General features: G+C 45.4%; 1 protein-coding gene across 1 annotated transcript in view; it reads left to right on the top strand.

Annotated features, from left to right (window-relative positions):
- Positions 1-14947, top strand: part of LOC121275607 (zeta-sarcoglycan-like) — a 729694-nt gene that overhangs the window by 331252 nt on the left and 383495 nt on the right. The window contains exon 2 of the mRNA XM_041183079.1: positions 6947-7048. Within this exon, the coding sequence (XP_041039013.1) occupies positions 6947-7048 (102 nt within the window). The remainder of the gene's footprint in view (positions 1-6946; positions 7049-14947) is intronic.

The raw sequence follows: 14947 nt of genomic DNA, 5'->3' as shown, positions 1-14947 counted from the left end.
CACCCCACCAACCTCCGCATTCAAAGGATTATCCTCCGCCATTTCCACCAACTCCAGCATGATGCCACCACCAAGCACATCTTCCCTTCACCCCTCCAGTGGCATTCCGCAGGGATCGTTCCCTCCGGGATACCCTGGTCCACTCCTCCATCACCCCCTACTCCTCAACCCCCTCCCACGGCAGCTTCCCATGCAGAAGGTGCAACACCTGCCCCTTTACTTCCCCTCTCCTCACCGTCCAAGGGCCCAAACACTCCTTTCAAGTGAAGCAGCATTTCACTTGCACTTCCCTCAATTTAGTCTACTGCATTTGCTGCTCCCAATGCAGTTTCCTCTACTTTGGAGAGACCAAACACAGACTGGGTGACCGCTTTGCGGAACACCTTCGTCTGTCTGCAAGCATGACCCAGACCTCCCTGTCACTTGCCATTTCAACACTCCACCCTGCTCTCAAGCCCACATGTCCGTCCTTGGCCTGCTGCAATGTTCCAATGAAGCTCAATGCAAACTGGAGGAACAGCATCTCAACTTCTGACTAGGCACTTTACAGCCTTCCAGACTGAATATTGAGTTTAAAAACTTCAGATCATGAACTCTCTCTTCCATCTCCACCCCCTTTCCGATCCCCCTTTTTTCCAATAATTTATATATATTTTTCTTTTCCCACCTATTTCGATTATTTTTAAATGTATTTCCATCCATTATTTTACATCTACCTTTTAGCCTATTTCGATCCCTTCCCCCCACACCGCCCCCACTAGGGCTATCTGTACCTTGCTCATCCTGCTTTCTGCCCTTAATGTCACCTATAAGCACATTTCTTAGCTAATATTACCACTGTCAACACCTCTTCGTCCTTTTGTATATGACATCTTTTGGCAATCTCCACCTATCACTGGCCCTCTATCCAGCTCTACTTGTCCCACCATCCCCCCTCCTCCACCCACTTAAACCAGCTTATATTTCACCTCTCTTCTATTTTTCCTTAGTTCTGTTGAAGAGTCATACGGACTCGAAACGTTAACTGTATTCCTCTCCGCAGATGTTGTCAAATCTGCTGAGTTTTTCCAGGTATTTTTATTTTTGTTTTTGTTTTGGATTTCCAGCACCCGCAGTTTTTTGCTTTTAACCCAATTATACCATTTCTGCTGCTGGCCTGGCCAACTTATTTCAATGTCCAGTAGTTAGAACTTTTAGTTTATTCTACGCATAGTTCAGACAAATGTGTTCAGCTCATGCTGGTTGAAACAAAAGCCTTTCCATGGACAATATATGCCAGTCAAATATTAGCAGAGTTCACATTGATAAACAATTGCCCTGCTGTTTTGAGGCAATACAGCACCTGGCTCCAACATCGATGCAAGTTTGAATATTAATGGCCTGTTCCTCGTGCCATTGTATCAGGTAATCAGTCTCTTAATAGCGTTAGTCAGTGGTAGGTAATGGCATTTCCCTGGTACCATTAAGATAAAAGCAAAAAACTGCGGATGCTGGAAATCCAAAACAAAAACAAAAATACTTGGAAAAACTCGGCAGGTCTGGCAGCATCTGTGGATAGGAGCACAGTTAACGTTTCAAATCCAAATGACCCTTCAACAGAACTAAGTAAAAATAGAAGAGAGGTGAAATATAAGTTGGTTTAAGGAGGGGGGCTGGTGGGACAAGAAGAGCTGGATAGAGGGTCAGTGATAGGTGGAAAAAACCACAAAAGATGTCACAGACAAAAGGACAAAGAGGTGTTGAAGGTGGTGATATTATATAGATAATAATTATATAGATAATATCATCACCTTCAACATCTCTTTGTCCTTTTATCTGTGACATCTTTTGGTTTTCTCCACCTATCACTGGCCCTCTATCCAGCTCTTCTTGTCCTACCCCCTCCCTTAAACCAGCTTATATTGCACCTCTCTTCAATTTTTACTAGTTCTGTTGAAGGGTCATTTGGACTCAAAATGTTAACTGTGCTCCTATCTGCAGATGCTGCCAGACCTGCTGAGTTTTTCCAGGTATTTTTGTTTTTGTTTCCCTGGTACAATTGTTCCATGAAAGCACTCAGTCAATGTCCAAACCATATTGATGAACCACTGTCTTTTACTAAATGTCTGAATTAACCGCTTGCTGCACAGCCCTGTGCTGTGGGCTGCAGCTTGGTTTCTGTATTATGGTAAAATACACGAGGTCAAAACAAGTCCATGGGTTTGGGTTTTGTACTCCATAAATTTCTCAGTTGGAAGGGATTCTGATCCCACACCTCCTAACTCCCCAAAGCCTGTCCACCATCTGCCTGGATGAGCGCAAGTCCAACAACACTCAAGAAGCTTGACACCATCCAGGACAAAGCAACTCCCTTGATTGGCACCCCATCTGCAAACATTCATTCCACCACTGATGCACAGTGGGAGCAGTGCGTACCATCTACAAGATGCACTGCAGGACTCAACAAATCTCCTTAGACAGCACCTTCCAAACCCATGACCCCTACCATCTGGAACACCACCATATGGAAGCTCCCCTCCAAGCCACTCACCATCTTTACTCGGAAATATATTGCCGTCCCTTCACTGTTCCTCCCTAACAGCGCTATAGGTGCACCTACACCACATGGACTGCAGCAGTTCAAGAAGGCAGTTCACCACCACCTTCTCAAGGACAACTAGGGATGGGCAATAAATGCTGACCGAGACATCGATGTCCACATCCCCCAAATTAATAGAAAACTGACCAAGTGTGTTGTTAAATTAATAAAAAAGCTAGAATGCGTAATCAGTTGAATGTTCAAAATAAGCTTAAGCTTATTGTTTACACTTTTGGAAACAAACCATTGGAACATGATATACCTCTCATTTACTAAGAAGGGGAAGGATGGAAGAGACAGCATAATGTAGCCAATTTTGTTGATGATACAAAGGTATGTGGGAATGTAAGCTATGAGAAGAACAGAGAGACTGCAAAGAGATGTCGACAGGTTAATTGAATGGGCCACAAGGTGACAGATGGGGTATAAGCATGAGATTATTCACGACGGTAGTAACAATAGAAAAGCAGATTTTTTTTATAAGGTGTGAAACTTTTAAATGTTGATGTTCAAAGATACTTGGATGTACTCATACAAGGGACAGAGGAAGTTAAATGCCAGGGAATTGGAGTTCAAGAATAAGGAAGTCTTGCTACATTTGTATAGGATTTTGGTGAGACCATACCTGCAGTATTGTGCACAGTTTCCATATCTTTTGGCTGTTCCATTTCCACTGTCAGTCTCTATATCTAAGGAAAGATATTCTTGCATTGGACATGGTACAGCAAAGGCTCACTATTGATTCCTTAGATGAGAGGGTTGTTCTATGATGAGAGACTGAGTAAATTAGGCCTATATTCTCTGGAGCTTAGAAGAATGAGAGGTGGACTAATTGAATCAGGCAAGATTTGGAAGCAGCTTGACAGGTTAGATACTGAGAGGTTGTTTCCCTTGGCTGGGAAATGTAGAACACGGGATCACAGTCTCAGTGTAAAGGGCCGATCGTTTAGAACTGAGGCAAGGAGAATTTTTTTCACTCAAAGTGTTGCAAATGTTTTGAATTCTGTACCCCAGAGGGTTGTGGATGTGCCTTTATGGAATGTATTTAAGGCTGAGATAGATTTTCTTGGTCACTCAGGGAATCAAGGGATATGGGGAGCAGGCAAGGACATGAAGTTGAGGCAGAAGATCAGTCATGATCATATTGAATGATAGAGCAGGCTCGAGGGTCTGTATATTCTATTATTGTGCCTATTTCCTATATTCTTATGGTATAGGAGAGATTATGGACAGAATTTTTACCTAGTGGACCTGGTCGCAGCAGTAGAGAGTGGGGTGTCCAGCAGTGGATCGGAAACCCAATAATTTGCAGAGCAGGCTTTAACGTGGCTTTTTTCTCATCCATGGCAATTGCATCCCAATTCCGGGTTTCCTGACCAATCAGAAAGTGAGGGTGTGATGCTGGCCTCCACCTGTCAATTGATAGATGTCTTTGCATCAAGTAATTTCAGGGCCCCGGAAGGGGTCAGAATGGCTCCACTGTATCATCATTGAGGATAGAGCAAACATAAGGATTGTTGTATAATGTGAGAACACTGTCACTCCCAGTTCTCTGATGTTTCCCTGGAGGTCATACGACCGCCTGTGAGTACCTGAGGAGATGTATTCTTCCCTCTGAATGGGAGGAAGAGACTAGCCCCTCAAACTAAATAGACATGGTCCAAAGCAGCTGAAAAAATGAGCAGCAGGAATGCAGCCCCTCGCAGCTGAATTCAGTGCTGCAAGAGGCTCAATGATCTCCGAAGAGCAGGAAAGGTGAGGGACAGCCCACATTCAAGGGCCAACTCCCACACTCTGAATTTCCCAGCCTGGACAGCCTCCTGAGGACTCCTCAGTCTAATTCTCAAACTGAGGACTGCTGGGAACTGATGGCAGCCAAAAGGAGGAAACATGCTGCCATCAAATTTAGCGGCACCTCCCTCTGGTGCCTACTGGATGCAGTGGAGGCCACCGTGATGTCCTCTACCCTCCCATCCTCTCTCTCCCCTTCCTCTCTCTATCCTCATTCTGAGGACTCCTCAGACTAATACACCTTGCTGGTTCACCTATTCCTCTCTATTTCTCTCTCCCTCTCTCTCTCTCTCTCTTGGCACCTCCCCATATCTCATCTGAACAACACTGACACTCATCTGCATTTTATTCCCACATCACACCTGTCCCTCACAGTCAACTCCATATATATTGTCATATTTTCTGCACAATTCATTTCTGAAACTTATAAGTCTCTGCTTCCTTTCCTTGCAGGAGAAGACACCGCAGAACACCAGGGAGAGGCAGAGAACTAGGGTAGCTCTCCAGTAATAGCCATCCTGAGTGCCTGGCCATTAGCAATGCAGGGATAGGACTATCCCATGTACCTGGCCACAGAATTACATATCTCACTGCTACATGGCACATAACAGTCACGTGTGAATTTTCTTTCTTTCTATTCATTCACGGGATGTGGGCTTCGCTTTGCTGGCTGGGCCAGGATTTATTTCCCATCCCTAGTTGCCCTTGAGAAGGTGGTTGTGAGCTGCCATGGTGGTGTCTTCAATGGACATGGCTAGGTTGTTACGTTGAGAGCTATGCAAGTGAGCAGCAGTAGATGCTGGAGACAGGGACAGCAGTGCAGAGTTTCTGTCAGAGGGTGCAGGACAATCCAAGCTCTGCAAGGCTGGATGCAGATGGTAAGTCTTGAGGGTTATCCATGAAGAGGACAATTCTGGAAAGAGTGGCCACCTGCATGAAGTATCAGACACTGCAGGCAACCTTGTGCATGCTGGCTCTGATAATTGGCCTGCTCGTTCAGTCTACCACTTTGAACATGATGTAAGAAAACCTTGGATGTTTGGTGCTTCACCAAAGTTCGATCAAGAACTCTCCAGCTCTTGATAGCAGCAAAGTGTGTATGTGTTATGGGAAGGAATGTGAAAGTTGGGACTCTTCTCAAGGCAATACCACTTATAATCACTTAGCCACCCATCTCACCCCTCACCCCACTCACAACCCCCATGCCACCTATTCCCAAGACAGAGCCCCACATTGTGCCCCTTGCCATGATGATTGAGTCTGCCCCTGCACAGGTGAGCTGGGGATGTCACTGGCAGTACCCTTGAAGTTCCAAATGAGCACTTTACATCTCTCTTTACTGAAGAAGAAGATGCTGCCAAAGTTTTCCAAGATAGCTTTGCTGCTCCATTTCTATCCCTTGCACATCCTTGATTTTACTTGCTCCACCATTGGCAGATGAGCCCCAAAAACCAGAGAGCATTGGTTTTAAGCATCTGAGCAATCAGAGCAGAGGAATGATCAGCCTCCCCTAAGCTCACTGAAACAGGAATAGCAGCACATATAATTAATAGGAAATGGAAGAGGAAGGCATTTTAGTTCCACAAGGAATTGCTTGGCTGTTTATAACAATGTGACTGAGCTAATAGTTTTGAAAATGTTCATGAATGATAAAGTTTATTTCAAGTCGCTATTGTGCATTCATCTCCATTGCTGCCTCTTGTCTGTCAAATGGCCTTCAGCTTGAAGAAAATAGTATGGCCAAAGTAGAAGAGGAGCAAAGGGTATTAATGAGATGGAAGAATTATTGATTTTTGGAATAATTTGCAAAGGGGTTAGAATGGGGGCAGTGGGTTCAGCATTGGTGTTCGATAAGGCTCCACACAATCAGGTTATCTGAATTGCAACTGAGTCTATCACACGCTTCTCTGGCAGCTCGGTGAGCAGCTGCAGGCGTCCTGGACAAATCAGGCTCCTCTTCATCTTGCCTCTCCTGTTGCCCCTCCCCTTCTTTCTCGAAGAACAGTCATCACCTTCCTCCTCTTGCAACTCAACTTTCCTCTGCAGCTCAGTGAGCAAAAGAACCAATAGAACAGCTGGGCATTATTGTTGTCACAATAGAACTACAGACAAGCGACACAGTGACATTTTGTTGTCACAATAACATATAAAAGCTGTTACATGGATGTGACATTCTTAAATTGCCTCAAAGGTTTTGTTATTGCAAAGAAAGCAGTGGTTGTGCATTACTGTCCCAATCCTTCATACTATAAATTGGGTGCTTATTTTACCAAGCAGGAAATAATCTAATCCCTGGCAACACAATGGTTTGCAGCTACTGACCTTGTGCAGCAGACAGAAAAGTCTTTCCCAAACGTGCTATGTAGTTACAACTTGTCTATAATTGTCACAAGCTAGGTTGCAGAGCTACCTTTATGGGTTACTTTGACACATTGAGCAGCAGCTCATTGTTGTTTTTCATCAAGGACCACCTATGAACCATTCTCATGATAGATGTTGTCATCATGTTTTTAACAGAAGAACAGTTCTGCTTTATCCTTCAAATTTTGGATAAATATTTTCTTTCCCTGATTGCAGGATGGAATGGGAAATCTGAAAATCACAAACGAAGGAGTACGGCTGGAAGGCAAATCCGAGTTCCTTCTTCCCTTATATGTCAAAGAAGTTCACTCACGAAAGGTAAGTAAGGAACAGTCCTGGCAGTCATAAATTAAAAAATCAAATATTAAAGATAGGTGTTGAGATGAGACAAATGTAAAAAATGTTAAATGTGAAATGTGATTCTAATATTGAGAGTTTTCTTTAATCATCTTTTGGAACAGTAAGCTTTCTAAATAATGCAACATACAGTTGACTTAATATGGATGCATTCCTTTCAAGGATATGAAAAATGTTGCTAGGATGTAATATATTAAATTGTAGAAGTTAGCTTTGTAACCAAGTTCAAAACTATTTAATACCCTCTTTCATTTTCTAAACCTTCAGGTTTATATTTGTGAAATGTTATGTTTCTTTCTTCCTTGACTTTTTGAATGTTTCCCACATATTACACTATACATTCACAGTCAGACTGGCATGTGCCAATATTACACTGGATCCAGCAGCTACATGGGAATGGTCGAGATATATGGATGTTCCTTTTCAGTATCTGCTCCCAAGCCAGGAGTAGCAGCATGGCTTCTGTTCAGATTAAGAGTTTACCATGTGGGAAATTGTCAACACAAAGCCCATTTCTTACCTATCTCCCTGGGCAATTACACCCCTATGGTTTTCAGGTATTTTTGTTGATGGAAGTAAAATAATTGTTGTAGGGATATTGCCTGCAATGTTTGTTACACAGCTTCTCAAGGCTCTTAATAATTGTTAACAAGTAACATAGGATTTTTTAAAATATAAAGTCAGTGCATTTTTCTTTAATCTTTCATGAGGTCTCAATATCACTAAGGAGAGCATTTATTGCCAATCCCTAATTGTTCTTGAACTGAATGCTTGCTAGGCCATTCCAGAGGACAGTTAGGAGTTAACCTTGTTATTGTGAGTCTGGATATATGTGTGGACCCTACCAGGTAAGAATGGCAGACTCCCTTCATTCATAGCCAGACAATTGGTGATAGTTTCATAGGGTGGAATCCTTCGATCCTGTTGGTGGTGGGCATCATTGTGGGCAGGGAGGGAGAATTTAGCATGAGGGGCAGAACTCAGTTTCATGCTGGCGTGAAATCACAACAGGATCATCTGATGGTCTCTGCCAAGGTGAAACATGAATCCCACTGGAGGTCGCATGAACATATTTTGCATCCTGGTAATGGGATGCAAAGTAAGGCCTGCCTGGAATCTTCAGCCCACGCCCAATTTACTGTTAAGCCAGCGGGAAAACATGCCAGCCCAGAACAGGTCTGGACAAGTGTGATGTGCAGTAGTCAGGACTTACCGTTAGAGCCTTGCTCAGATCGCAGAGAAGAAGACGCTGGAGACCCACACTGGAGGAACACATGCATTGCATGCTAAGTGGATCCTAATGGACATGGCTCCACCACAAAGCAGCTCAGAGAAGGTGGGAAGTCTCCGTTGATGCTTCGGCCCTACTTCAGAACACACGACCTTGGCTATGGGCTGCAAAGGATGAGAGAGGAAGATCTGGTGTGAGTGGGAGAGGAATGTGTACCTGGGGAAGGGGGGGTGGTGGCAGGTGAGGTTGAGATTAGGGCGGGAAGGTGTTGGGATGGGGTGAGGTTGGGAGCAGGAAGGAGGGAATCTAGGGGGAGGAAAGAGTACAGGGGGAGGAGGGAGGATGGGGGGAGGAGGATGTAATGGGGGAAAATGCTGCAAGTGGGGAGGTAAGTGTAAGCAGATGAACTTCTAGTGTGGGGGGATGAAGGGGGAGGACTCGTGAAGCTGAAAGACAACATTGCACATTATTTTGTGAAAGTGAATATATTATCAGATTCTAAAGTGACAAAATGTGTTCATCTGTGCAATCATTTGTGATCAGAATTTCTTAAATTTTCTAGATCTACCACTCCTTGCAGCTGCTGCCCTGACATCGGCAGCAGGGGTGGAGACAGCCTGTACAATGGTTGGCCCTGTTACCTCTGATAACTTTGGCATGGATTCTCTGGAGAGCCGAGGCCTTGGGGGCCCAAACTTTCTTTGGCTGTTCTCCTGCGGGCCAGCTGCTCGCTCTGCAGTGACCGAGGACGAGGTTGAGGGGGTCGCAGGCCATGGTGACTCGGAGGGAACGGACAGCCTCTGAGATTCCTGAGTGGATGACCTGGGGTGTCCAGCTGCCACTCCTCCTCCCTTCAGGTTCCCAAGGGCCCCAGCCTGACACCTTGAGGGGAAGGACTACCTGAAGGGATGTCAAGGTGCCCTGTTTCCCTCTCTTGTTGCAACTGCAGGAACTCACTAATGGCTCCCACGATGGAGTCAGGTCTGCACACATCTCTGCATTCTGCTGCGCCATGGTCTTCATCTGTGTCATGTTCCTCTGCCTTCTGCTGACTCTCCACGATGAGTTGGAAAGCCGAATCCAGAGGCTCATCATTTGACTTGGACCTCACAGCTGCCTCTTCCCCAACAATTCTCCGAGTGCCGGAGAGCTCGGCTGAACCTGCCTCCTCCTGCTGCGGACATGTGTCCATGCAGTGACCATCGGATTGTGAACGGGGCCTGCTGTAGATCTAGGCCCCATCGAGGTGTGTGTCTGCACTGATGGAGGGTGTGTGTAAATGCAGTGATGGACTTTCCAAGCTGCTTATTTCCAGCTCTTCAATGGAGGAGGAGTCCTCTTGGCTGGAGGTGAAGTTGTGGATGGAGCTGAGGGACAGGCTGGGCATCTGTCACTTGGCAGAGCTCCCTGTGAACCAAAGTAGAGATAATTAGTGCATGATAGCAGAGTTAAAAGCAAGAGAGAGAGAACTTACAGTTGCATTGAGAGAGAGATGATGTGGTGCAGGATCCTCGCCTGGGTGTTTGCCACCGACCTCACTGTCGCTGCAGGCACAGCCCGCATCCTCACCAGTCAGCACGATGGCACGTTCCTCAAAGTGAGTGAGTGGCCTAATGTGGGCCACTTCCTACTGTTATGACCCAGCTTCTCCTGCATGAAAACAGATGGAGAGAGTGTGAGCAGTACACATGGCACAGTGTGGAATGTTTGTGTGGTGAGTGGAGCCATGGACAGGATGAGGACGTGAGCTCCAGAGGATATGAGCCTGATGGAGATGTGAGGGTGAGTGTGAGAGTTAGTGATGTTGTCCCTTGAGGTGTGAGATGTCTGTGGGTGTGTGATGGGTTTGGGAGTGTGTAAGTTAAGAGTGATGAGAAGAGTGACTTACCCTGGCAGAATGGAAGAGACCATTCATCTTCTTTCAGCACTGGGTGGCTGTCCTGTTTTGCAGAACTGTGGTAGAGGAATTTGTGGCAGACTTCCACTGCGACCAATAGGCGCTCAAGGGATGGGTCGCTAATTCTGGCAGCACATTTCCTCTCCTTGGCAGCATTAGTTCACAGCAGTTTTCCATCCCTTGAAAGGTGCTAGCTCTTTGCAGGGGTGGCCTTTAAACATGGCACACGGTTTACTGAAGGTCTGAGGTGAAAGCGGGACAGGTGAGTGAGGGGCCACCCCATCAACAACCCAGTGTATTTCCTGGGAATGCATGACGCTTGAGGTGGGATTGGGACAATACCGCATCAAACCTCATCCTTGGAGCCAGCGGAGAAAACGTCCTTTTTCCCACCTGCTACCGCGCAGTGTGAATCAGGAACAATTCTGCCCTAGCTTTCAATTCCAGATTGCTGGATTGAACTTTAATTCCACTTGCTGTTGTGGTGGGATTTGAACCCACGTGCCCAGGACATTAGTCACGGCCCCTAAATTAACAGTCCAGTGGCAATACCACTACATCATCATCACCCCTCCGCAAAATAGCTCCCTCTCTCAAGAACTTGGGATTGAAGTTTTTGCCCAATTGATGACAGTTGGAATTTGTTGACATTTGAACTACTGACAGCTATTGAAAAGGCACTCAGAAAGTGTCTTGCCACATTTAGTTTGCCATAAAAGGCAAATAAGTTGAATTTTTGAAAGCTCACCTTATCGTCTGGTGGTGTTGGTGGTGATCTCTATCTCGTCATCTAGATTTTCTAGATGGCGAAGGGCCCCCCCATATGATTGTAGCCCATAGATGGAATGGTGACAGCCTCGGGTGTCAGGCCAGGAGGACCAGAGATGCATCTTGTAAAGCAGTCCAGCATGGATGGGCTGGTCTGCAAGGACCACAGTCATAGCCATAGGTTATCCAGTAGAAGCATTTCCCCTCTGCTATGAAGCCCTGGCAGCTGTGGCCATTGTATGTTTTTTATCATTTGCAGGACTTCAGAGGGCATCACCATCTTAAGGTGCCCTTGCAACTTCCACTTATAGTGGCAGTACCCACCTCACCTGGTAGTGGGTGGCAGAGGTAAGGGGGGTTGATTGGCAGGGTGCTGCCAGCCTCCTGAGTCTCAGGCACCCCCTTGGCCCTCCTGGCTGAGGAACATTCCATGGCTGAATCCACTATCGACATCCTGGGGTTTATCATTGACCAGAAACTGAGTTGAACTAGCCATATAAATACTGTGGCTACAAGAGTGGGTCAGATACTGGGAATTCCGCAGTAAGTAAGTCACTTCCTGAGTCCCCATCTACAAGACACAAGCCAGGAGTGTGATGGAATACTCCCCACTTGTCTGGATTAGTGCAGCTCCAACAACACTCAAGAAGCTTGACACCATCCAGGACAAAGCAGCCCGCTTGATTGGCACCACATCCACAAACATTCACTCCCTCCACCACCGATGCACAGCAGTGTGTACCATCTACAAGATGCACAGCAGAAAATCACCAAGGCCCCTTAGACAGCACCTTCCAAACCCACAACCACTACCATCTAGAAGAACAAGAGCAGCAGATAGGTGGGAATGCCACCACCTGGAAGTTCTCCTCCAAGTCATTCTCCTCCCAGTCAGCAAGGCCCACATCCCATGAATGAATTTGTTAAAAAACCCAGCTGCTGTCCTTAATTGAACGGGGCTCCTGGAAGTGGCTTCTTAACTGGCAGCACCTTCAAAAATCTCTTTTCTTCTGCGACGGCCAATTCCAAGTTCTTGACTCAGAATTCAGCACAGTGTCCATATTGGGATTCTGGAATTAAAATTTAGACCAATTTCAGAGGTACGATACAGGCCCAGGATCGAGTCACTAGACACTAAACACCAAATTCAATGTTTAAAGAAAGTCCCAAACAATAAATATTGCTAAACATGGAAGTATCATCCACCAAGTCACCACTTCAACCGCTTCTTGCCTTCATCCAGCTTTGGTGTCTGCTTTATATCTTTTTATTTCTTTCTTCTTTCATGGGATGTGGGCGTCACTGGCAAGACCAACATTTGTTGCCTGTCCCTTATTGCTCTCAAACGTAGTGGCTTTCTGACCATTTCAGAGAACAGTTAAGAGTCAACCACACCTCTGTGGGTTGGGAGTCACATATAGGCCAGATTTCCTTCCCTGAAGGACATTATTGAATCCAAGTGGGTTTTTAACAACAATTGATGATAGTTGACATGGTGCGAGCATCAAAATTTTCAGGCAAATCACTGGAAGTTTTTGGTTGAGGAGGTGGACAGAAGGAGAGACATCCTATATCTGCAGGGGGACAGGAGGCCCTCCATATTTATGCTCAAGAGGCACTGTGCAGAGGTTGATGCCTAAAACGTTGCTCCAAGAATATGAATGTAGTGCAGGAAAGAGGTTCAATGATGTTAAACAATTTTCCAAAGTTAGTGACTTCATTTTCAAAAAGCAGGTCTTACCAGCCACACCGCTAACCATTAAAGTGCCCACCACATTAAAGGAAAGATGTGAGAGGGTGCAAAGGAGATTTAAAAGGAGGTTGCCAGGAAAATTTTAGCAATGAGAAAAAATTAGATAGGCTGGAGTTGTTTTCCTTGGAACAGTGGATGCTGAGGAGGTGATTTAATTGAGCTGTATAAAACAATGAGGGGCCTAGAGAGAGTAAAGAGAGAGAACTCATTTACCTCAGCAAAAAAGCCAAAAACCAAAGGGTATAGATTTAAAGTAATTGGTAAAAGGATTAGAGGGGAGTTGGGGAAACATTTTTTCACCCAGAGGCTGGTAGGGACCTGAACTGTCTAAAAGGGTATAGAGGCAGAAACTCTCACATTTAAAAAGTATTTGGATGTCTACTTGAAGAACTGCATCCTAGGCATGGCTACGGACATAGTGCAGGAAAATGGAATTAGACTGGGTGGCTCTTTGTTGGCTAGCACAGACACAATGGGCCAAACGGCCTGCTTCTGAGTCAAACTTTTCTAAAATTTTATGAATTCATATGGTTTACCTCATATTCTAACAGTTAGCTCTATTTCAAGCCTCATGCCTACAACTGCCAGCTTGCACACATTGGTGATTATTCAAACATAATAATCACATCACCCATACATATTGCATGACACTCAATAACTCACAAGAACACAAGAACACAAGAAATAGGAGCAGGAGTAAACCATATGGCCCATTAAGCCTGCTCTGCCATTCAATATGATCAGGGCTGATCTTGAGCTTCAATTCCAATTTCCCACCCACTCCCCATATCTCTTGATTCCCTAAGATACCAAAAGTCTGTCTATCCCAGCTTAAATGTATTCACTGATGGCACATCCACAACCCTCTGGGGTAGAGGTTTCCAGCCCTTTGAGTGAAGTCATTTCTTCTCATCTCTGTCCATAATGATCTGCCCCTGTCCTGAGACCATGCCTCCGTGTTTTAGACTTCCTAACCAGTGGAAATAATCTCTCAGTATCTAAATAAAAACAAAAAAACTGTGGTTGCTGGAAATCCAAAACAAAAAGAGAATTACCTGGAAAAACTCAGCAGGTCTGGCAGCATCGGCGGAGAAGAAAAGAGTTGACGTTTCGAGTCCTCATGACCCTTCGACCGAACTGAGTGAATCCAAGAGAGGGGTGAAATATAAAATTTATTTTATATTTATATATTTCACCCCTTTCTTGGATTCACTCAGTTCGGTCGAAGGGTCATGAGGACTCGAAACGTCAACTCTTTTCTTCTCCGCCGATGCTGCCAGACCTGCTGAGTTTTTCCAGGTAATTCTCTCTCAGTATCTATCCTATCGAACCCTTTCAGAATTTTGTAGGTTTCAATCGGATTCGCTTTACATCCTTCTAAATCCCAGAGAATATAAGCCCTATTTACTCAGCCTCTCATCCTAGGACAACCTCCTCAGCCCAGACATCAATTTAGCAAACCTTAACTGTACCACCTCTAATGCAAGTATATCCTTTCTTAAATGGGGAAACCAAAACTGCCTACAGTACTCCAGATTTGGTCTCACCAAAACCCTGTAAAATTGTAGCAAGCCTTCCATATTCTTGTACTCCAATCCCCTTGTAATAAAGGCCAGCATGTAATTTTCTAACTTTCTGCACTCCTTGTATGAACACACCCAAGTCTCTTTGGACATCAATACCTACAAGTTTCATACCTTTTAAAGGATATTCTGCTTTTCTATTCTTACAACCAAAGTGAATAACTTCCTCCTCCTGGACCATGACCCCACCACTGAACATCAAGCCGTTGTTTCCAGGACTGTTGCTGACCTCATCTCCTCTGGATATCTTCCAACCTCATAGTCTCCCAACCTCGGACGGCCTGCTTCTACCTCCTACCCAAAATCCACAAACAGGACTGTCCCGGCAGACCGATCGTGTCAGCTGTTCCTGCCCCATGGAACTCATTTCTTGCTATCTTGACTCTATCCTCTCTCCCCTTGTCCAGTCTCTTCCCACCTACACTGCGATTCCTCTCATGCCCTACATCATATCAACAATTTCCAGTTCCCTGGCCCCAACCGCCTCCTCTTCACCATGGACGTCCAATCCCTCTACACCTACATTCCCCATTGTGATGGTCTGAGGGCTCTCTGCTTCTTCCTCGAACAGAGGCCCGAATAATCCCCATCCACCACTACTCTCCTCTGTCTGAACTTGTTCTCTCAC

The sequence above is a fragment of the Carcharodon carcharias genome, chromosome 1 (genome assembly GCF_017639515.1).
Source record: "Carcharodon carcharias isolate sCarCar2 chromosome 1, sCarCar2.pri, whole genome shotgun sequence".
NCBI lineage: Eukaryota > Metazoa > Chordata > Chondrichthyes > Lamniformes > Lamnidae > Carcharodon > Carcharodon carcharias.
The sequence above is the reverse complement of the archived record's forward strand: the minus strand, read 5'-3'. Positions and strand labels throughout refer to the sequence as shown.